At 39.6% G+C, this 24,529-nt stretch overlaps 1 protein-coding gene across 3 annotated transcripts in view; it reads left to right on the top strand.

The window, feature by feature from the left end:
• THSD7B (thrombospondin type 1 domain containing 7B) overlaps nucleotides 1–24,529 on the top strand; it is a 358,700-nt gene that overhangs the window by 77,274 nt on the left and 256,897 nt on the right. For all 3 annotated transcript variants that reach the window (XM_054830722.1, XM_054830723.1, XM_054830724.1), the window contains 2 exons: nucleotides 12,788–12,881; nucleotides 14,965–15,138. In XM_054830722.1, coding sequence (XP_054686697.1) covers nucleotides 15,000–15,138 — 139 coding nt within the window. In that variant the 5' untranslated portion in view covers nucleotides 12,788–12,881; nucleotides 14,965–14,999. The remainder of the gene's footprint in view (nucleotides 1–12,787; nucleotides 12,882–14,964; nucleotides 15,139–24,529) is intronic.

The following is a 24,529-nucleotide window of genomic DNA, read 5'->3' as shown; positions in this document are numbered from 1 at the left end:
ATAAAAAGAATATTAGGAACAACAATCAATTTACCCTTAGCTTTCACAGTCCCTTATTACAATTGCTAATTTATCAGTGGGTAGTTCTATCAGTGGGTAGGCGCCTTTCTTTTGTAATGGATATTGAGGAGGATAATTTTAAATGCAACTTTTAAGCTTAGCCAATTTACATAGTACTTTGGGAGATTAGTCGCTGGTGTATAAAGAACTATGTGCATTTGAGGGGTGTTCCTGTAGCCCTCTTGTGTGTGTTTTGTTTTTTAAAAGTTTGTAATAATAATAATTGATTTCCTTGGTAAAGTGTTTACCGCTAAGTAAGTATTGCAGTTGGAAAGAGGGAAAATTGCTTCAAAGTCTTTGGTTAGAAATAAGCCTGGAGAGTCGAGCAATCTTCCTCAATTCACAATTCATACCGTGTTTGTCAGAATGCCTGGAGTCCAGGGAAAACTATTTGGGGTTTATGTTCTGCTGTAAGCTGTTTCCATGCTTCTGGGTTTTGGGTTCTTTGGTTTTGGGTTTTTTTTGCCCCATCAAATGATCTTCAGTGAAGCGGAAGCTGCGCTTTCCTGTCTCCTCTCCTTCCCTTCTGCCTTTGTATTTTTACTTCCTTGGTTTTTTGAGACGTTAACATCACTAGCATTGGAACAGAAAATGTGAGAGCTACTAAATAGAATTACATTAAAATGATGATTTAATTGAGCTCTTACACACGATAAGAAGATTGTCTTATTTTGCTGAACTGCAGTTTATGGAGGTCCTTGGCAAGAGAATGCCAAGTTGCTTTCGGCGTTCATTAACACTGAGTCCAAATGACTGCTAATTTTTCTAGGAGGAAAAGTAACAAATAGAGAAAAGCCTGTGATTTTAAGTATGTTTATATTTGCAAATGTGCATTTTCCTGTAACTCAGGGGAAATTCTTTCCACAGGACAAGCAATTATCTTCTTTTTTTTTTTTTTTTCCCTTTATCTTAGGCATGGAATGATCCTATGAAACAATTGCTGGCACAACAAAATCTCAATCTCAAAAGTAGGACAGGAGACATTTTTCACTTTCTACAGATCAATCTTTTTGTATAACTCAAAGCAATTGCAGTCCTTTAAAAAAGACTCATGAACTGAAGAAAAATTACATAGTAAATGGAGTTCTAACTCTAGTAGTAACCCAATTCCCCGCTAGTTTTACCACATAAGGAAAAAAAAATAATATAGGCAAAATTACGACCCCGCTCCTGTGCTGCCTCTGCCAAATATTGTCCGGTAGACCGATTTTTAAAGAGATGCCCAGGGCTTGCAATGTATTTACTTCTGCCACTTAAATCTGAAATAAAATTATAATTTGTTTGTGTAATCAGATATATTGTATTACTGCTACTATCAAGTCCTGTGTTTGGTTCAGATTCTCATCTTTCTGAAGGAAGAAAATGCTAGAGGAGGGTAAAATAGTTCAAATAATGTGGAATACAAGCCTGAGAATGGATGCAGATTTTAGTATTGAAAGTGTTTATAGTAGCAGTCCCAAATACTTTCAGCAAGCAAGAATGTATCAGACTTGGGAAGCTGTCAACAGTGGAGATTTTATTTAAAGTTTCACTGTTTCACTGCAGAAGCTGGTAATCTAAGTGTAAATCCACAAAGTGAACTTCTGCCAGCACCGATTTCTCCTGAAGGTTGACTCAATTTTTGTTTGAATTCTGAAACACGGAGAAAATGAAGGCTAAAGTCTGGTAAGCATCCATCTATGTGTATCCTTTTATAGAAGTCTTTATGCATTAGTCGACTCATTAGTTCACCTAATTTGGAAAAGTGAAGTATTTTGGGGGAAAAAGTAGGCAGTAAAATATATTAACCTGCAAAAGTCTGACAAGTTTGTCTTGACTAGTACAAAAAAATGTGTGGTTCTTTTCTATGGCTTTTTTCTAAAAAGTTTTAGCCTACTCTAACCACCACAAACTCCAGTGGACAAAATGCAAGTCCCGTATGGGCAACTGGAATTGAAAACTTTGAGCAGCCTCCTGTTGACTATCGTGTTCTTAAAATCCTCCTGTTGACCCCCCGTGAGTTGTTCTTGGTCCTTCCCCTGAAATAGTGTTTTATACTCCTTGCCTGCAGCTTACAGTTGTGCCCTGTAGGACTAAATATATGTGTTTTGCTTTGCTGTTAATAATGAAATGCAGCTTTAAAGCAAAACTAGCCAGTGAACATCACTGATTTAGTAGCATTTGTTGTACAGACTCTGAGGAGTCTTTCTTTAACCAAATGGAAATTAGTCCCTGGTGTGTTTATCAAATTTTAAGTTATTTAACCTAATATAGTTAAATAAAAATTTGGGGGGTTTTTAATGGTACACATAACTATTAAGAATTAAGTAAATAGCATTTTTTGTAATTGCATTTTTTGGATATTTACAGGTACTTTCTGCTTGTTTCAGAGAGGAGGATGAGTAAGGCTTTGAGAGGGTTGAAAGCAAGTGTGATGAATAGATAAAAGCAAAAGAAGTCAAAGATAGATCTAAATTACTTTTTAATATAGACTTTAGTAATACGGAAAAAAAATAGATGTCATCATGAAACCTGACTATTTTAATACATTCCTGCAAGGCGACCTTAATTCTAGCATTTCTTAAATGCTGATTATTTGCAACTCTACAGTTATTATAGTGTCCTATTTTGGATATAATGTAGCATGTCTGTAGTGTTTCCTCTGTGAGCTTTTCCAGGAGAAAACAATAGAGGAGAAAATGTGGGAGGCAGGAAAATGACCCCAAGGAATCAGAAAATAAGAGAGGAGACGCAGGTGAACAAAGGGCTAGTTAGGAGAAGGAAGAAAATATGGTAGGGTGAGAAAAAGGTGGCAAGTTTCCTAAAATGATAATCTGTTATCTTTTGGGAGAAGTCAACTGATTCAGTGTGGGAAAGAATTAGAGGCGGGAGATGGAAAGGTTTGAGTGTTGAGGAGAAGGTAGCCAGGAGCAGATGTGCAGCCAGGTGATTAAACTGAAGACCAGAAAGAGGTGGCAGAACTGAATGAAGAAGAGAGAATTATTTTGAAGTGGGGGGGAAAGCTGCCTGGTTGTAGGACTCAGAAGAGATGAACCACAACTTGAGATCTGATGTCGGTTGGTGTGAGCTTGGTAGACTGAGCTTTCTGGTGGGAAGTAGAAGCAAAGTTGAGGACAATGTAGAATATCTTGTGTGATTGCTAGCTGTCTGATTTCGCTTTGAGCAGAAGGCTGGACTGGAGACCTCCTGAGGTAGAGACCTGCCAACCTATGAATGAGGATGAACAGGCTTGATGACCGTACTCATAGAAAAGAGCGGTCAGTGCAATGCAAATAATTGTGTGCTGGGAAACGATGTGTCTCAAATAAAGCTAGTCTTGAGAGAAACTGAGGAGTGAATGTGGTGATACAGGACTGTGCGGCCATGTAAATTCACCGTGGTTCACTGGCCGTGTTATAGAAGCAGAACCTAGGGAGGAAACGTATCTTCTTCCCCCCATGCCTATCCTCCTCTTCAGTAAATCTCCACGTTAATGATATTAAGAAGACATAAAATACAAAATTGTCTTTGAAATCAAGTTGAAAATGCCTGTTTCAGTGAATAAGATTGTTGAAATAGGGCTGCAAAATTGATGCGGATGCTATAACCACAAGGCAAAATAGGTCCTCACCCTAGAAGCTGAAGTTGGTGAGAATACGTGTGGGGGTTAGGAGGAGCGAGCTGAAGGATACTGGGTGACAGAGGAGCTGGTCAAAGTTTTGAACATCAATGGAAGCCACGTAGAAAGGAGAAGGTGGTTGGCTTCAGTACTCAGAAGAGGAGTAACGTGGGAAATAGTGGAAGAAATTGGAAATCTCAAGAGCGGAGGCAGAGAAGTTCAACGTTTCCAGCGCTGTTTGATCCATAGCAGTGAGAGAAAGAACGAGCTCTACAGGAGACAATAGAGCCACATCCCTCAGGTAGTCACTGTGACAGCCGGTGGGGGAGTAGGAGATGAAGGGACTGTAGGTGGCTCTGGGTTTTCAGTGGTGGAATAGGTGTTCCTAAACCAACAGGAGAGTTAGAGAGGATAGGTGGGAGTTAAGGGAGGTACTTTGCAGGAAAGGTGCAGAGAGAAGCAGAGGGAGAACTGGAATTTGGGCACTAGTGAGGGGGAGGTGGTCACTTCACTTTACGTTGATAATTTTGGTAACATTGATAACTGTGTTCTGTGGGCAGGGAGAGAAAACACAGGCTGATACTATCTGCAGCTTAGGAGAACCTAGGAGATTTTGGTTTTGTGAAAGTGTTTCACCCAGGTTTGACAGGGATGTGAATTTGATTCTGTCTGATTCACTTTGGTAGTAGTTTTGGCCCATTTTCTATGCTCAGGTGTTTAATTTTCTAATTCAGACCTACCACTGCTGAACGCGTGAGTAGAAACTGTTCCTTTAGTAGAACTGGCAAAGAGAAAACGCTCTCAGGAAGATGTGTCCTTGCAGTGTGGGAAGGGTTGTTAATCAGGGACTCACCGGGAAAAACGATTCTGGATCCTTGTGGGCTTCACCATCAGAGAAACCGGAGAATACTTTAAGTTACCAGTAGCGTGTTGAAGCTCTGAAATATGAAATTAACTGGTAATTTTCATAGGTCATGCTCTTTCCCATAAACCAAACTCATCTGCTCTCCTGGGGGGAGACAGAACAACTGGGCTGACTTCTCATTATATCTTCCTATGGCGTATCCTTATTGAATTACTGCCAGGTAGAGGCAGCAGATGCTCATCAAGCCACTGCAGGACTCCTCTGTTAATTGAACTGTAATGGGGATGACAGCAGGGAAGGTCAGGATGATGGGACCAGTGATGTAACGTGAACTCTGGTGAGAACAACCTGCACGGGCAATTGACCTTGCTTAAATAATACACTGAGGGCTTTTATCGGTTGATATCATTATGATTATTTTTTTGTATCAATACTGCAGTAATGTCAGGGACCCCCATGTGAATTGTATTATATTGTGTTCAGGGCAAATGTATTTCTCACCCTAAAGAGATTAGACTTTCCAATGTGATAAAATACAGTAAACGACTATAACCAGCTACAGGGGAAATGACATGGGAATGAAAAAAGTAACAATGACAGTCTTTAAATGAATATACAGCTGTACTCAACTGGTTGCTCCAACTGCTTTAAAGGGTGGTATCATTCTTTCTAACTGCTTTTATGGCAATTTGGTATTTTTGTTGTTGTCATGCGTAGTTAATCTTGCAGTGAAAGCAAGTCCAATTTTAAATAAATGTGCAGATGTTAGTAATGGTTTTTGATATGAAAAACGTACTCCTACACCTGGTTCTGCGGTTCTTGCACGGTGCCTGGGAATGCCTGAGTTTCAGGCCTGCGTCCCAATGCCAGGTTCTGAGCCGGAGCATGTGCCTGGTGGTTATTTCACTGCGGAGGAAGCGATGCGATGTGATGATGTGAGCTCTTGTCTGCTGTGTGGAGGCACGTTGTTCCTGGGTGCTGCTGCTACGGCGGGGGGGAAATGAGGTCTGCGAAGCCTTTCCCTGAAGATCCTTGCACAGTAGCATGAAGAAGTTTGGTATAAGCAGTAGCTTGCGCATTTCTGAAAATCAATCCCACCTGAAACCCAAATGCTGTGTTTCCTTACAAGCCGTGTATGATTGCACTGTGCTACTCTTGGTGTGTTGGAGTAAGTCTGTGCAGCAATTAGCAAAAGCTGGATTCAGAGCACAGCGTGTGCCCCTTGGCATCTGTGCATGTGCTCGGAAGCAGTGTTTAGAAGCAGAGTTCTTTGTCCCACTGCCACTCTTTTATATATTTTTATATATATATGTAAAGTAATATAATTTTTTCTTAGCCCTTTTACTGCACTCTTTGCCTGGGCCAATTGGCATCAATGACTGGGACATCTGGCATGAAGTGGATGGAAGGAAAATGAATGAATCAATAGTAAGGCATCACAGAATAGATTTGACTAGTTTGTTTTGATAACTCTAGTTATAATTATTTAAAGTACATATTGTTATACGGGACCAGACATATGCAGATTTTTTTTTCCTGTAGAAATGATGAAGCCTTGGCTATAGGAGACTTCATCACAAGACTTCACTGGTGATGTTTGCTAGGAAATGAAGAACTACAGTGCCAGTGTTTGATTAAGAGTGCTCCTCTGGAGAGCCTGTGCGTGTTTTGCAGTGGTATAGTGTTTGCATTGAGTTGTGCTCCATATTTTCTCCTTTCCTATGAGTTTGTAGTTAGGTGCAGTGAAATAAACAGCTGATGACAGAGGATGCATTGGAATAAATGCGTTATTTCAGCACTTTGGAAATGAGTTTTTTGAAATGGCGTTTATCTTGCGGACGTGTGTGTGTCTCTTCGTATTAACTCATTTGGGTAGAGACTAGAGCCAGGCAGTGCAACTGGCAAAATTGTAACGACTACATACAAATAGAGGTATGAATATTGTGGAAAAGAAATTAATCTTAATGTAAGCGTTACAGCAGAAGGAAAAGTTCATACATTCAAGAGCTGTTGAACCTGGCCTCTCCATATTCGTGTGCGCAAGAGCGGGGTTATTTTAGCCATAGTCACCGATACAGGCGGTTCAGTTTTGAACCCCTAAATACTCTCCCCGGAACTGAATAACAAGTTAAAACTGTAACATTTTCCTGCCTATCTGTCGTTAATTTGTTTGGTCAGATGCTTGGGTGTGCGCATGCACGTGGTTGCTCTGGTTGTTGCGTAGAAATGTAGAACGTAATTATTTAAACTGGCGATAAGCTTCACTGTGGCAAGGAAGCAGCTGGTCCTTCCCTGCTAAGCAGAGCCTAAGTCTTCGCTGAGCTCATAGGCTTGGTGGTACTTCATCGTATTATTTTGACCTTGTGTTTAAGATTGATAAAATCTGCGTGGTGGCCACGTTCCAGTGAGGAGAAAAAACCCCCTTGACCTACAGCCCGTGATGCTGTATTAATGTCAAATAATATAAAGTATATCAAAATGCAGAAGAAAATCACCGCAGTAAAGCAATTTAATTTCTGTGAACTGAAAGCACTTTAATGGAAATGCTAGGAAAATCTGCCGTTGTTCCTGCAGCAGAGGTTATGAGGTGGTTTTTTCTTTTTTTTGAAACTCTGCAGCCTTGTAATTGGTGACTTTGAAGCTTTCTGATGTTTTCAGTGTGAACGGTCTCGCTGCTAAAGTAGGGAGTTTGCTCTCTACTGAGTCTGATTTCCAGGTTTGCCTCTTAAAGGAAAATAATTTCAAATACTAGTTTTCAAATGGTATTATACTGCTGAACGTGCATTATATGCAACGTTTTGCCAGTGAAGTGAGAGTAATCCTCTTTGAACAACAACTCGCAATAGCATTTGCTGAAATGGCGTTGGAAGCAGTGCCAGCTCCCTTTCCATTTGTCTGCTTAATTGCGATTTAACAGTAATCCAAGATCTATGCAACTGTGACAGCAATTCTTAGATATAGCTGAGTTTGAAAGGACCTTTCGTTCATCCAGTGCCAATTACAAAAGCTACAGCAGAACAGTATATTGATAATAGACTCAAACTTTTCTCTATCCATTGAAAAATAAACAAAAAGAAACTTTTTGTCTCCTCAAAGCTATAAAGTTTTGTTGTTATGGAAAGGATGTGCTATAGCGTGAAGACATTGCTGAGCTTATTCTGAGCTGTGTTCTGCTGTGCTGGCTGACAAGCCTGCCATGCGGAGGCATCCACGTGTAGGTACATATGGGTTATGTATATAACCTATATTAAAAAACAAAAAAACCAAAACAAACTTACCTAGGTTCAGGATGTGACCATAAGTTTATAAGAGGGCTGTCAGATACAAAGATCTGACTCAGGAGTTGTGGAAACCACAACTTATTGGAGGCTGGGAAGGTATAACGAGAAGTATTATTTACGCACGCTTTGCTCTTATACTGCACCTTGGGCATTTGGCATCGTTCTCCTGTTGGAGGTAGGATCTGGGACTTGGTGGATGTTTGGTTTGAGTTGCCGCAGCCTTTCTTGTATTTAATTAAATATATGAAAGTGCACAAGCGGTGTGAAAAGGTTACTTAAAAGTTATTGGACACTTTCTATGTTCTGCTGCTCAGAAAAAAAAAATCAATGCCTGAGTTCACAAGAGAAACCTATTGACAGTCTTCAGCATTTTGATCTTAATTGCTCTGTACTTGTTCCTGCTGCGAGGAGTATGATAGCAGCTTGAAGAACATTTGCGAAGGTAAATTAGCCTACTTTGAGTGCTAAGACAAAACACCGAGAGCACCTAAAAGTCCATGGCAGTTAAATATCATTGAGAAGTCCAAGACTTGGATAACATTTGGGCACTTGCATGTGGGGTCATACCCTGAATGATTTTTGTAGCAGGAAGTGTTGGAGTGCTCCTTGGTTGTTGAGCATCATTTGTCCTCTTCTCAACGGGCATGGGGGCTGTCGGGGGGGGGGTGAGGGGGGGAAGTGATCGTCCTGATAGTCCTCAAATGCACAGCACCTTCCTCAAAGTTTTGAATCCTTGACTTTGAAATCTCCCTGCTCCTCTGGCAGAGTGTAAGCCGTACGTGTTTGTGTACAAATGAATCAAGTTTTGCTTCAGCTACATTTAACTCATCTTCTGAACTGGGTTCCTCAGAAAATTCTGAAATCATATAGACTTTTTATTATTGAAAGTCAAGTGTGTTCCCATAGAGTCCATTGGAAGTACTTAAGAGTGAAGGAGATATAACAGCAGCATCGTTTCACAGAACAGTTCTGCTCTATCACTGTTTTAATTAAAATCGTTCTACTGAATGGAAAGTCTATTCTCTGGTGTTTTCTTTAATGTAGTCATAATGCATGAGTTTGAGCTCCCTTGCTGGAACATCTTTCATTATAATCCACTTAACTAAGTTTATAATTAAACTTCTAAATTCAAACCTGTTTTTGTTACTTTTTTTAGGATGTACGAAAACTGAAGCAGGAAAACTTAGGATTCATGGTTTTTACCCCAAACAAATTGATACAAGTTAAGAAGCAATTCATTGACAGTACGGGAATTTCATATTCTTGCTTTTAATCCCCAGGATCTTCCATAGCTTTGCGACAAGAAGCGGGTATGACTGAATAGAAGAGAAAAGATGAAATAGCTAATAGAGTCTTACAATTTGACTATAGAGGTCACCAAAATACCTGAACTTTCAAAGATAACTGGTGAAGATAAGCTTCCAGCAACTGAGTGTTGAGGGCGGTTGTTAAGGTTTATACATGAAAATGGACCAGGGTGGATTTAAGTTCAGCTTTGTCGATCTAGAGATGGCGCAGGCTTGCTCCTGCCCAAAGCGGGCTGGTTCAGACCATCTGCTGATTGTTTGGAGTTATCTTTTGTATGCAGATGTGTTAACAGCAGATGTTCTTTCAGGCATTATTTGCCATGACAGTTATTGAAGCAAATTAACAAAGAATTGTGGAGCGTAATGTTTCGATTTCTGATGAGTGACTGCTTAGGACAAAAGTACTGTCGGGCAATTGCCAACCTGATGCATAAATTTTAGCTCATTCATGATGTATGTTTTTATCCAGGATTTTCTAAAATGCTCCTGGAAGAAGAGTAAATATTCTTAACTGAGGTTTTCAGATGAAGTAGAGATATGAGAAACCAAGCTACTGTTCTCATATATGCAAAGTTCAGGAAAGATGGTCAGGGACTGGTTACAAGGGCACGGAGTGACAGGACAAGGCGTAATGGGCTCAAGCTGAAGGAGGGTCGATTTAGATTAGATGTTAGAAAGAAATTCTTCCCTGTGAGGGTGGTGAGGCACTGGCACAGGTTGCCCAGAGAAGCTGTGGAGGCCCCATCCCTGGAAGTGTTCAAGGCCAGGCTGGATGAGGCTTTGGGCAACGTGGCCTAGTGGAGGATGTCCCTGCCCATGGCAGGGGGGTTGGAACTAGATGATCTTTGAGGTCTCTTCCAACCCAAACCATTCTATGATTCTATGATAAAGTTGCTCCGCTGAAATTAAGGGGAGTGCTTGCAGCATCAAGTATTAGTGTCAGAGCGTGACATTAAGTGACTTTTTGCACAGGAGATTTCTGACACAGGTGGAAGTGGAATGGATTTAGGGTGCCTGTACTTTAATCAGAAGACTGTCTTCCTCCAAATGTGTAGGCAGAAGAATGTATAGTATTTGTTTTCCATATGGAAGTTTAGCTCTGTTCATGAAATAAAAAATAGGGCAGTATGCACATACACCCGTGTCATGGGCACGTAGGCACTTACATCTGAAGGTCTGCTCCTAGTTTGATGCATGTGACTGTGCAAATGCTTTCATTTTGTTAAACTCAATCCCTGTAGCACCAGCATTAGTGTTTTTTTGGAAGTAGCTCCCCCAGGGATGGTCTGCAGTGCATGTCTGTGGTGACCAGCCGTTGCTATACAGGCCAGGGATTCTGCTGCTGTAGGACAGAATAGAATTAGCTTTTTTGGATAACAGCTTCCTGAGAAGGCAAGGCAGATTTTACTGGTGTCTGAGGATAAAGAGTGTGCTATAAACGTCCATATTATCTTGGAATATCACAAGCAATGGGTTTGTGCTGTGTGTTGTAGGCAAACAGTTGTATAATTACTGCTTACGTTTGTGTTAAGAAAATTTATTCATGATTAATGATGCTTATCTTTGTGCTAGACACCTGCCAAACAATTTATAGCCACGCGTATGATCTGCTATTTAAAGTGTTTGGGATTATTCTAATTGCATCATGTATTTTAAATGGAGAGCGCTACCCAGGTGTGCTTGTCAGCATTCCCTTCTCGTACAAAAAAAAATAAGTAGGTCAGATTTACCCATGATGGGGAAGGTCACAACTCTCAGTGAACTCAGGAGGAATTTAATTGATGTATGACAAGGCTAAAATCATGTCTCAGGTTTGGATCAGTTTACATTGATCTGTTTTCTAAATTCAGTAATAAATACTGCATAAATCCACGTTGGAGCAGAGCCAGATTGAGCTTTCCAAACCACAGAAATGGTGCAGAACGACTAAAGAAACCTCTTGTCCCGTGGAAACTTGCAGAGAGTGCAACTGGTCCCCTCTCTAACAGTGCAATATGTGTAGAGTGGGGAGTCAAAATTGGACCATCAATCTTTTGTCTTTTAGTTTTGGATGCTTTTGAAGACTCTAATGTGTCTCGGGCTATCACAGTGCCTGTCACTCGGAAACATCTGTCTCTGCACATCTGCAGCTTGTGGTTGTCCAAGCAGCGGCTGGAAAATGGGAAAAGTTTCCCAGAGGCTTTTTCCCTCCCTAGCTAAGCAGGGATTAGTCCGAGATTTGGCTGCTGGATATTTCGTTGACGTTGAAAATGAAATTAAATTTTGAACACTTCAGAAATCAGTTATTTGTTTGTCAGCTGTATGCATATTTATTTATTTATACCATTTTGACACTATATTTGGATGCCTTGTTTTCAGCAAAAATGTAGGTTTTAAAATGGAAGTCTGTTATTTAAAGCTAGTTTTATTCAATCCTGTCATTAAGGGAATTAGCAGTGGATTAGATAATGTAAATGCATTATTAATGATCATTAGAAAACTTGCATGTGGCTCTTTCAGGACTGGCTGTATATTCCCAGCCATTACAGCTAGTGTGCGATATCCTTGTTTTTCTGAACAAGATTCCATGCAAACCAAACAAAGCTGAAAGGTGCTTGTGTCTAATCCTTCAAATATGCAAAAACAATACCTCACTATTTAATTTCAAGAGAATGTATTAGTGCAGACTATTAATTGGCTAGGCCTGTATTATAAAGGATATTGAATAAATCCAGATAATCAGTTTTGGAAAAATGAGGTATTTTTCGGACTAAAACACATATCTTGAACATATTGAAGCAATTGCATGAATTTAATCATAAACAAGTCTTGGTGAAGTCAATTTTTAAAATGTAGATTTCATTTTTTTTCTCCATTTTTCCTCTGTATTTGCCAGTTTACAGCTAGCCATGCTGACACATTTGGGAGCTGAGATATACTGTAACTAAATTTGATGTGAAGTGTTGGTGGCCTTCATAATGTAATTTATTCATGTTTCTGTAGATAGCATATGTTGCCTGTGCAATAATTTTTTATCGTATCAGGACAGAACAGCTACTGTTCCAAATTGTGTTATACAAACCTAGATATACAGACAAATTTTTATTATGCTTTGCTGTGGTGTAAATCAGTGGACTCTATTGAGCTTTGCTGGGGTGGGTGAGATTAGAATCAGTCTCATGGCGTCTAATTTATTTCTGTTTTTTCTGATTTAATATAATCTCTGTTCTTGCTCCGTGGGGAGCAGCAGCCAGTTATCTTTGTAGTCCTGCCCAAATAATGAACATATGCGAAACTCCTTGTTTTGGGCAGGAGGCTGCTACTGCCAGGGATTTACTGCTGTTTACTGACCCTTTGAATGCTGAGATGAAGGCAGTGTATTGAGAAAGCAGCTGATGAGCGCTACTGGTGCTTCATTAAAAATCTCAGCGTCTTTATCAGCTGTTATCTGGGGGCTCCTTGGATTTTCCCATTTCATGCCCCCACCTGTTTAAGACGCGTTGTTTTTACGGCATTCTTCTGGACCTGGAGAGCTGCCCTGCAATTCAGATGAGCGTTGTCTGTGCAGGCTGGGCACGCTGGCTCCCCTCCAGTACTTAAATCTGAGCATCTGAATAATTTCTGTTCTTGTTTTGCATTTTTGGGTGTGAACAGTGTTGGAGCCAATGTCACTAATGCCTTCTCTTTCCCTTGACAGAAAGTCGGTGACTCTGTTTTCTGACTGCCGTAGAAGGTAACTGCAATGCTGAAGACACTGGGCGAGTCGCTCCTCCTCAGCTCTTCTGTGTGAGGTGAGCAGCCATCTAGATGGGCAAAAAAAAATAACTGCAGGATGTCTGAGGGCCCCCTTTTGCCCCCTCCAAGGACTTTCCTACTGTATTTGCATTGGGGAGCAACAAGGTCCTCCCCATCTCATTTCTGAAGGACGCTCAAGATTTCTGAGCTTCACTTGTGCTTTGTAGGAAGCCACTTGTGGTCTGTGTTACATTGTCTGGGTGTTGGGTCTCAGTGAGTTGCATTCTGAATTAAATGTAAATTCTGAATTAAATTAGCCTGGAAGACGTGAGCAAAGCAATAAATCTGATCCCTTGCCCGCATTACCGTATTTGGTCAGCTTGATGGTTTTTCAGTCTTACCTGAAACGCTGTTCATCTGAAACTCAAGAATGAATTAAACCAGATAACAGATATAACATTGTATCTCCCACCATAGTTAGTCAATATCTGATTAAATATAATTGCATGAATTTATCATGATAGAAACTGTTTCAAAGTAATTCAAATACAGCTTGAAATTAAAAGTTTTACTGTATATTCAATATGTACTATTTTCAGGTTTATCTTCAGTTTCTTATCAAGAATGATGCTGCGTATTATGTATTATGACAATGTTGCTTTTCATAAGGTTAGGAATGTAATGGAATTTTCTGGACTAAACTTCTAATAACTGATAATTTTAATGAAAATCACCAAGATTATGCCAATGAAGGCAAATTTTGAAGACAGGTGTTGTCGCTCTCCTTACGCTAAAATGGATGCGACTTTTTTGCTTATAAAGTAGGATTAATCACTAATGAGTAGAACTACGTTGAGAATTTAAACAGGGTATAAATACAAAAGTTATTACATAAGAAAAAATAAATTTGTAAATTTAAGTCAGAAACTAGCTCTTGTTTGATGTGGCATGTATCATGAACACTTTTTTGAGACTTCAAAACTGTTCCCACTTGAATGTGGATGAATCCAAAATAACTTGAAACTACTGTAAAATCTGCCTAAATAAGTGGCTGGTTGGTCGTCTTCTGGGACAAGAGAAACAGAGATTTGAATTACTGGTCTGAATCAGAATTTTTAATATTTTATTTTGTCGTATGCCTGCCTTAATATCTCTTGTTTTGGGGCTTTCCCACGGCATAAGCAATGTGGATATTCACTGAAGCAGACATTTGGAAGTTGGGCTCCTGCTTTGTATGGAGACGTGGAGAGACATTCCTCTTTGCTTCTGGCACTGCACAGTGATTATTTTAATGAGTTGTACGGTGTAAAACTGCTCCAGCAACAGAACTTGATACGTTCCTGTCTCAGTCACGACGTGGCTCTGGTATTCATCTGAAGTGTTGAAGAGCTTAATTGAAATTTCTCAGTCGGGGAGACCTCTCTGGAGTAGCCAACCGGTTGCTGGTTGAGCTCAAAGATCAGGGACTTAAACGTGAGTCCCAAATTCCAGAGAAATGCCCAAGTAATGTCTAGTTTTCCCTTTCAGGCTGGTTCATCATGTGCTGATAAGCAACTCCTGCTTCCCTGCTTTTCCTGCTGCATTTCTCATGTTTTTGTGTATCCCGTGTTCACACACGGTATGGAGCTAAAAATAATTCCAGGTCTGGTATTTCAGGTGTCGGGGATCTTAAAATGTTGGACATGGGGTCTGCATTCAGAGCTGAATATTGCACCTGGAATCTATTCTCAGCTTTGGTTTAGTCTGCCTAGAACATGATAATATTCATGCTAAAGATAAATTAAATAGAGAAAAGAAGGGACACATCACAGACTGTTATCAGATCCCTTGCCATTTATTTGCACTGGCAAATTTCTTCGTAAGAACCTGCTAAAAGCATTTACGATGGCTGGCTTTGTAGGATGGGTCTGCAGGTCCTCCGGGAGCTGGCCCTCCTGTCTGCCTCCCCCTTTTTTTCCCCTCCCTTTCTCTCCAAGTTGAGCCTCTATAACAGACTTGGGATCACCAAATCTGGCACACAGGGACTGTGAAATGCATGGTGGCCACCAGGTTACCCTTAGGCTGAGCCTGCTGCCTTTGTGTTTTAAGTCTTTTAGCAAGTCTTTTTTTTTTTTTTTTTGTCGTCGTTGTTAATTCTAGGACCAAAGAAGACAAGAGACTGAATTATCTGAATTATGCTTCTACAACAGAACTGGGTTTCTCCTCATTGGGCATGGCAGAGCCTGGGGAAGTCCTTCCTTTTGTTTGTTTTCTTAATGTTCCAAACAGCTGATGTGGAAGCCAGGAGAGGTCATCAGTTTATCTGGAAAACAGGTAGGAAAAAGATATTTTGGTTTATTTACTAGATAATTCCTGTATTTGAGGATGGTGTGATTGCCCTTTCTCCATTCTGTTTTAGCTCAATAATAAATTAAAAAAGCCTGATAATGTCTTCTATTCTGATGTTTTTTTTGTAACTAAAAAATAGAGGAGTTTAATCTCTATTTTAAATTAGTGATCTTCGTGTCTCATGCAGTTATGCACCAGAGTGACTCCAGAGTGTAATTGTAGTCTCCTTTAATGCTTTTAATCCAAGAGTAAAATTTTTACTGGATCCTGATATCATCATCCTAATGTTGCTTCCTTTGAAATATTTAATCATTTTCTTTTCATGTTTGAATGAAAAGGGCACACCAGCGTCTTTCAGGATGAACTGAGCCAGAAGTCCACACTCTTGGTTGATCTGTTTATAATTAACATTTCACTGGCACATTTAATGAATTATTTCTGTCCATCAGTCAGATTGGATACATGCAGCGTATGAACGTTCAAAATTGGGTGCGCGCAATGTTTGGAAACTTTTGCAAAGCCACATTGATAACACTGTGATTCTTAGAGGGAGGAGGTAGAGAGGAGATGGTATGATGTGGATGCACAGAACTAAGCATGGCACATTGGATGCTTAGTTTGTAGCACAACATGACAATCAATGTTCAATGAAATGGAAGGATTGGCAAATTCAGGAAATGTTCACTCAAAGTACTTCATCAAAAATGCGCAACTGAACCAGGGGTTTCATTGCCTGGGTTTTGGCTTTTATGACTGAGCAGCAAGGCGATTACATTTGATGGAAAAATAATGCCCCCCCCCCCCTTTTTTTTTTTTTTGAGATGTTCTGTGCTGTTTTGGTTATTTGGTTTTTTAATTGTAGTTCTATAGAAGGTAAGGAACTGAATTAGCTGCATAATGAAACAATTATTCTGGGAGGGCTCCTGTCCTTCCGGTAGGATCAACGCAAGCTTTTCGTCCTGGCTGCTGGGATGTGCTGATGAAGTGCTGGTTAAGTACAATCTGATACGATATTTCTAAAGAACTTTTTTTTTTTTTACAGTGTCTTGCATGTAAAATCAGGAGGAAATAAACAACATCATAAACTGTCTTTCTCCAATTCACTGTTATTTATGTGATGTTTGAACAAGCTTTGAAAGGTAGAGTTTTTTTCCTTAAGACAAATTAGATCCTAAAATGCTGTCTGTCTTCAGTTCTGAAGTGTATTGTAGCATTGGTCTTCAGAGGTGTGCAGTGGAAGTCATAAAAATTTAATTTGACTTCATGATGCCAGCTGACAATAAAGAGATATTGATGCTTCAAAGACATCTGAGGCAGATGTATTTAGGACGAAAAATCAGGTGGTGCACAAGTTTGTGTGGACGTGGGGTACCGTGCTCTGAAAGCCTCGTGATGAGCTCGGTGCAAAGGTCTGCTGTCCAGATGCGAAAGAAAATTGTCAGTTCTTGTGGCTCCCACAGTGAATTAGAAATATCTGAGCTCTCAAGAGTCATTTTAAAAACCTTAAATCCTAACAGTATTTTATTGCACTTTCTCTGCTTATGTAGTGAGGAGAGATAGAAAACAACTTTGAGTGAAATGTTTTCCGAATGAAAGTAACTTGGGAGTTTGAGCCACATTTATTGTCCTGTTTGGCAAAACCATTTTTTTTCCTCCTCTCCAGTTAAATATTTTTATACTTGTAAACAAAATTTTCTTTTTTTTCACTGGAGTATTTTCTTGAAAATTAGAGAAAAGTTAAATCTAAACCCAAAACGTTTAATTCTAGGTCGAAATGAATTGTATGTTCACCCAAAAACTTCTTTGTTAAGCGATTATTTCTGAAGCTTCTACTTCCTCTGCAGTAGGAGTCAAGCAGCAGCGTTTCTAAATCCTGAATCTCAGTCTTTTGCAGTTGTCCTAAGAAATAACACAACGGGATGAGATTTCTCTTAATAGTTTGAATGGATACTGCTTCTGGGGGAAAAAGGCTTGGTAAAAAGGAGGTGGGTGTCTTTTGCAGTGTCAGGGCAGAGGAAATAAACTAATGGCTTTCTTCCGATAGTTCTGTATGTGTTGCAGATTTAAGCAACATATAGAAGCACGTATATAAAAATAAAATGGCAGGGACCTTGCAAGGAGCAGTAAATAGCAGTCTGCTGCCAGGGTGGCATATATGGCTTGCTTTTGTATGATTTTTTTTTTTTTTTTTTTTTAAATTTTGCCCGAAATGTTTTTTCAGGTATGGTTAATCACAAAGATATATCTTTCTTTCCAAAGATTACAGGGAAATGTTTTGGGAAGAGAGGAATGGTAACTTAAATGGAGTAGGTAGATCTGGAGAGGTAGAGGGGTTAACATAACCTGTTGTGACAGGATATTAATAATAAAATAGCTTTGGGGCATAGATCATGGAGAGCTTGGCCTAATGAGATCTGTGGTTTGTATAATAATTGAAAAAAATAAATAACCATGCAATAGTTTGAGGACTTCTGTGCCCACTAAAAAAAAAATAAAATTAAATAAAAGCAGAGCACAGTGAACCTAAAATGAAGTAGCTTTTACTGGCAGAACTGAGCAGATCTGTTCTGATAGAAAGAAAACCTGCGGCTGTTGTCTTTTTTTTTTTTTCAAATGAAACAATCTAATGATAAGTGAGCAATCCCTAACGAGAAAGGAGATGATCTATTTTGTTTTTAAATCTTGAATTGTCTGTCGGAAGCATGGCAAGTTACTTACCTGCTGTAGAGAAGTTCAACTTCTTGTTAAAGTGGCATGCTCTATAATTAGATAAGATTATGTTACTGAAAGCTCTGACTTTGAGAAAATGAATTCATATGTACTAAATTAAATTTTCATAGCACATAGAAGTCCAGAGATGCATCCTTAATATGAATTAAAAAACCCCAAACAGTCAGATCAGCCCTGAAGTTTATAAAGCAGACTTTTTTTCTTGCTAAATCCTCTGCTCTATCTAATGAAGACTCGTACATTTTCATGCTAAACTTGGTGGTCTTGGTATAGGTGAAAGCAATTGGATTGAAATCACTGCATCCACAAAAACCCCAGGCTCTATATTTCTAAAATTTACGAACTTGGCAGTGAGGTATATTATACATACTCCTCCCTCAGCTATTCAAAGGGCTGGCACTTGCATTTTGCTTGTTTGTGTCCTGTCTCAAACCCATTTATTTTTAGCTTTTGGTTTCTAGAGATGGTATATTAATGTCCAAATATCTGTACATTGTATCTTTTGGTTTCAGGACATTTCTTGTCAGATACTTATTTTGTGACCACCAGCCTAAACATGAAAGCGGTAATTATACCAATTAAATTATTCAGCAACCTCAAATAGCTGAATAATTTTCTGACACTTGCTAACTAACAAAGCAGTTTTAGTGATACAATCTTGAGAAGATTTAATTGGATCTAAATCCTTGTAAGTTAATATTGTTTAATGCAGTAGCCAATTGGCAATTTGCATATTTCACCATGTTGATTTTCTTCAACTCTTGAATAGTCCTGAAAGTGACTGGAATTTCTGTAATGCAAATATGTCTATGTTTTACTGATGGCCATTCAAGCTTTTAAAACTGTATATAGAATATTAAGGAACAGATGAATCCACAGCATGATTCAGATTGGTTTATTTTTTGGTGAAACTCTAAAATTTAGTTCTAAAGTCTAAATTAAATCTAAAATACGTGCAACACAGGAAATATTTCAGGTGCTTTACAAGAGAGGGGCTGATAATTAGGATTACGAATGCTGAAAATTAGCCCTTCCCAGAGACGCCCGCAGTTGCTGCATGGGCGGGTTGCGGTCTCACAATCACTGCTGATGTCTTCAGCTCCTCCATAAAGCACACCTCAGTAACATGCTCTTTCCCCCAAAAAGCTAACAGAAATTAAGGGGATCAGAGACATACTCTATAAAAGGTGGCGCTCAGAGCTAAAGCAGTGATGTAGCTTTTTCTTAATAAGGGGAGTATTTTAAAAATGGGGGTTTTTTTGTATGACAGTGTTCTGATTTTTAAGGAAAATTGTTCTCTAATTTTGGCAAAATGCTATTTAACATGAAAATATTATTCTGCGTACTATGGAAGGGAGGAGGAGGACTATTAGAAACCCAGATGTGATGGCCCAGCGAGTTCTCCATCTGTAATTCTCGCCCCAAAATGAATCAGGATGGGGATTTAGCCCAGCAGGGACATGCTCCCTGTTACGAATGGAAGAGCACTGAAAGAGATATCAGACTGGGAAATGGATTTGAAATACAGCTGATCACAGCAGAGAGATTTTTACCTGAGGAAGAAACCATTAATCTTCTGGTGTTTGTGGGCTTTGAGGAGCTAGGTGTGGTGAGCTGTAAGTTTTCTTGCCCCAGGTGCAGAGTTATTACCCGTATTTGAAAGTCATTCTCAAAATGGGGTTAGCAAATGGGTTTTGATCATTAGTCTGTCTTCAGAAAAAATCCATAATGGAAAGGGTACAAAATGAACTTTTCAGAGAACAAGTTCTAACGTGGAGGAACCTTTGAACAACTCGTGAAGGTGGATGAGCCAGTTACGGCTAAGATGAAAAAGATCTTTTGTTCTCTGTTCTCAGATAATGCTGCCATAGAATGCCCTTTCTCAAGATCTTACTTTCAGGAAGGCCAAGTGCTGGTTTGGAAGTGCCTTTGACCTTATGTCCTAAAAGACAAACTTTTACCTACGTACACCAGATGTTAAAAGGAGTCTAGATCTGCAAAGGACAGTAGAGCTCAAACCTACTGAAAAGCAGTTAAAAGATAGCTCTGCTACAAGTGATATTTTTCCCAAATCTCTACAAGATGAAGAATGATAATCTATCCCAGATTAAGTGTTCTTTTCTATTAGATGGGAAAACAATTCATGAATGAAGCGCAAATGTCTCTTTAGTGATCTTTGTTTGGCATGTGGAAGTTTAATGATATTTCTCAGACTGTCTGATGCTTCCAAACTTCTCATTTTGTGGCAAATGTTCTAATTCTAGGTTATTCTTGTGCTATCTTGTGGATGGAATATTAAAATATTTGAACTCTAAACTGGAAATTTAGCCTTGATTTAATCAAACTTTGAATGATTTTGTGGTTCTTCACTATACTAAGAATTTAGGACTGCAGTGGTTCTCTTGGGTTAGAGATTGCAATCTTGTCGTATTGACAGCAGCAACAGTTAATAAATACTTTTAAAAATACCTGTTAAGTTCCATTCTAAAACTAGTCAGATTGCTACCATAAACTTGATAATTGAAAAGGTGTTCCAGAATCATAAGCCTTTTGATTTTCGACTTTATTCATGATCAATTTATAACTTTGTACTTGAGCCAGACTATAATTTAAGTAACTCTTATTTTGCTAGTTGCTCCTAATGTATTTGCAATTTAAGGATATCAAGATATTCTGGACCCCTGTAAGTAAACATATCTTCTTTGAACTGGTTTGTCAAACTGAATCCTTTCTAAACTTTGCTACTCAGAATTATGTAAAATCTCAGATGAGATGTCACCCACTGATATTTTACAGTTTTAATTAGAAATGCGTGGCTTAAAATACCTCAAAATCACATAGGTGGTGCTCTTTTTGAATATTTTGTAATAAACAGTTTAATTTGAAGTAGTTTAGTTGTTGTTAATCTGTTGGTATAGTTTCATTAAGTAGCCATTAAAACAAGTGATTTAAATATAAAAAATAGTACTTTAAAATTCATTCTAAATTGGTCTAAAATAATTCTCTGCAAAGAATATTTTATGGGACAATATAAATTGTACATTTATTTTTGCTAAACTTTTTAGAAAACCAATGATACTTGAAATTTTGTAAAGAAAGTTGTTTTGCAAAAGTTCATTAGCAGCAAAATTTAATGTGCTGGCTGATACCAGTCACTGATATTTGAGAAGATTTAAGGGTGGCCTCAAAGCTAGTCATTCCAGTTCTGATACGGTGTCCTCATCTGCTATTGCTTCCGCAACAGTTGGATCTAACTGTTGTTCTTGGACTTGTGGAGGTGCATCTGTTGCCTTACTTTATAAGCTTTTGCAGTGGTGGTACAAATAATATTTAAGAGGGTGAGACATTTCAAAGTTGGTGGAGACCTCGTGTCCTTGGGCAGTAAATATTGGTGAGTTTGTCAGAGAAGCAGACAAACGTACGTGATTTCATAGAATCATAGAATGGTTTGGGTTGGAAGGGACCTCAAAGATCATCTAGTTCCAACCCCCCTGCCACAGGCAGGGACACCCTCCACTAGACCACGTTGCCCAAAGCCCCATCCAACCTGGCCTTGAACACTTCCAGGGATGGGGCCTCCACAACCTCTCTGGGCAACCTGTGCCAGTGCCTCACCACCCTCACAGGGAAGAATTTCTTTCTAACATCTAATCTAAATCGACCCTCCTTCAGCTTGAGCCATTACCCCTTGTCCTGTCACTCCATGCCCTTGTAACTAGTCCCTCTCCAGCTTTCCTGTAGGCCCCCTTCAGATACTGGTAAGCTGCAATTAGATCTCCCCGGAGCCTTCTTTTCTCCAGGCTGAACAACCCCAACTCTCTCAGCCTGTCCTCACAGGAGAGGTGCTCCAGCCCTCTGATCAGCTTCGTGGCCCTTCTCTGGCCTCGCTCCAACAACTCAACCTCTCTCCTGAAGGATCTTTCTTATGCTGGAAGCTCATCTTCCAGCCTGGCCTGTCCTCCAGGTGCTTCAGGTCTGCTGCTCTGTTGGATAAATGTGCCACAACAGCTCATTGCATACCCACCTGGGTCTTGTCCACCATAGCTTCGGGATTTATCCTTAGCCCACAGGGCTAAAAGCTCAGTGTATGGGACATGGCTGAAGAACCTTCCTTCTTGGCACAGAGGGTGCCAGTGTCAGAGACATCAAAATTATTCCTGGAAGAGTTTTTGGTCAGAGACGCGGAAATGCTTAAACTGGTGCCCTTTTTCCTTGTGTGGTATCTTCTTCTTATTATTGGTTTCCTGCAGGGACTTGAAGACACCAGTGAAACATTCTTGGTGGCACTGCTTAGAGAATGAGTCGCTGGCTTCTGCATTTTTTACCTAGAAAAAAGCACTAGAGCAAGCAAGTCAAATTAAAAAGGCAAGCAGAGGAGGAACTGAAATGACACTGAAACGTATGTTAAAATTAACACTTTCTGTACTTGGAGATAATACGTGGAGTACAAGCTCCTCAGCGGAGATGAGTACTGTGTAGCAGCGTGGCTGTAGACCGCCGGCCGTGCTTGCTGAGTTGAGATGTAAGCTTTTACAGCGTGTGCCTGGTAATTTTGTTATTGTTGGGCTTGCAAAACTATTTCAATCGTTCTTTTACACAAAGACTACACGCTTTAACAAATATCTTTGTCTACCCAACATCAAATGTTCAGTAGGTGGTGGTTTAAACTAGATTACACAGGAGATTCACACTAATCTTTTAATGTCCCTCTTTCCTTCCTGAGAATAATAGTTTTTGAGAATAAGGTGCTTTTTTCTGGTTTTTGTTGGTATTGGGAAAAGTGTAAGTTAGGCGTCTTATCCTTTTCTTTCCTCAATAGTTACTATGGGAACAGAGCTGCAGGTCACAGGGGAAAATCTGCAAAAGTGGTTTCTTTTAAACTGTTCATTTAAAAAAAAAAAAAAAGATAGCTTATTATTGGAATTGTAGCACTTTTCATTCAACTTTGTTGGATTGTATTGTTGTACATATTTCACTCACAAAAGCAGCACAGTGAGTGGCAAGAAAAACAGATGGGGATGTTTTTGTACTTTTTCCTTGGGGTTAATATTTTTTTAATTGAATGCAGCTGTTGGAAAGATTTCTGTTGTTACATATAGGCGGAGCATTAAAAATGGATGATCACATTTTCAGCCTGTTTCAGAGGAGTACTAGATTTAATTATTCTGCCGCCCTTGTTCAGAACCCTGCAGGTTTTTTTTTTTTTTTTTTTTTTTTAATAATTATATCTTAAGTTACTTAGAGTAAGAGTTTCACTTCACCACTTAATTGAACGATTTCAGTATATAGGGGTAATCATTTTCTCATTCAGCTCTTGTGTGGAGCGGAATTATTATGGGTGAAAATACAGAAAATTGTACTAGAAATCCCTAAAATGCATATGCTTGTCCTCAGTATGCAGATAATGCAGCTGACACTTTCTAGGCACATGAGTTTTGGGTAGTCTGCCCACTGATACCCCTATTTCCCTAGATTTTGTATTTTTTCTATCTGGTGTGTATGAGAATAGTCCTGCTGTTTCTTTGTATTCTTTCTTCTTTTCAAAAAATTTGAATGGTAAACCCCAGGAAAACCAAACAGAGAAGTTAGAAGGGATGGGGGATATTTCATGGTAATCCAGATTATTGACATAGTATTCATATGGTTTATTTTAATCACCCTCAGCTAGTGGATAGATAGGACGAAATGCCCACTTAATACAGTAGTTTTGAATATCTGAGCTTCAGTTTGCATTGGGAATTCCTGCTGCGATCAGGAGGAGTGCGGTGTGTGAATCCAGAGGCAGTATCTGGTCCTTACTCCTGGTTACGCTGCCTGGTGTCTACCACTTTGTAGACTTCTGCAGTTCCTTCTCCTAGAGACCTTCTAAAGTTTATGATCAAATGTATCTCCGTGTCGTACTTGTGTATCACAGCGACTTAGGATTACAGAGCTAAATGTGGAAAAGCATGCTAAAACCTCATTACAGCAGCTCTAAATATATTGGTTCTCTATGCTGGGGGATGAGTTGTAGACAGTTGCTGAAGTATATCCAGCTTTTGTGTGGCATGTCCTGGAAGGCTAGCCATGAAAAATCACTTTTCAAATGAGAACTTAATAAAAACTTGCCTGTTCTGAACGCTAAGCCCTACCCCCCGTGCGATTAGTGGTTTCATTTCTTTCTCAGCAGTTGGGTAATGATTATGGCTCCAGATGCTGCAGGAGTGATAAAGAGAGTGATTAATTTCACTTGAAAGGGCATATGTTCAAAGAGGAGCCAGCCCAACGCCTCGAACGCGGAACTCACATCGCTGCCGCGCCGCGCCTCGCACGACTTGGTACCCAGCTGTTGCGGGGGAAAGTACCAGGAAACCCACGTTATTTCTCTTAAGCCGATATATTTGCTGCTTAGTTTTGCCTACTCAGTCATAAATTTTTCCTTCCCCCAGCGTATTCCACAGTATCTGGTTTTAAAAGCTTTTTGCGTCTCTGTAAAGCAATGCTGTCAAACTTTGAGCGGAAGACTCTGAGAAGGGGCTGATGCCACCAGCGCAGCCCAAGTACCTGCGAACAAGTTCAGAGTGATGTTTATACCCTGCGCAGCATGGAGCGCTAATAAAAAGATTCATATTCCCCAGCATAGTCAACGGCAACTTTAAAAGTGTTC

This window comes from Grus americana, chromosome 6 (assembly GCF_028858705.1).
Source record: "Grus americana isolate bGruAme1 chromosome 6, bGruAme1.mat, whole genome shotgun sequence".
Taxonomy (NCBI): Eukaryota; Metazoa; Chordata; class Aves; order Gruiformes; family Gruidae; genus Grus; species Grus americana.
The sequence above is the reverse complement of the archived record's forward strand: the minus strand, read 5'-3'. Positions and strand labels throughout refer to the sequence as shown.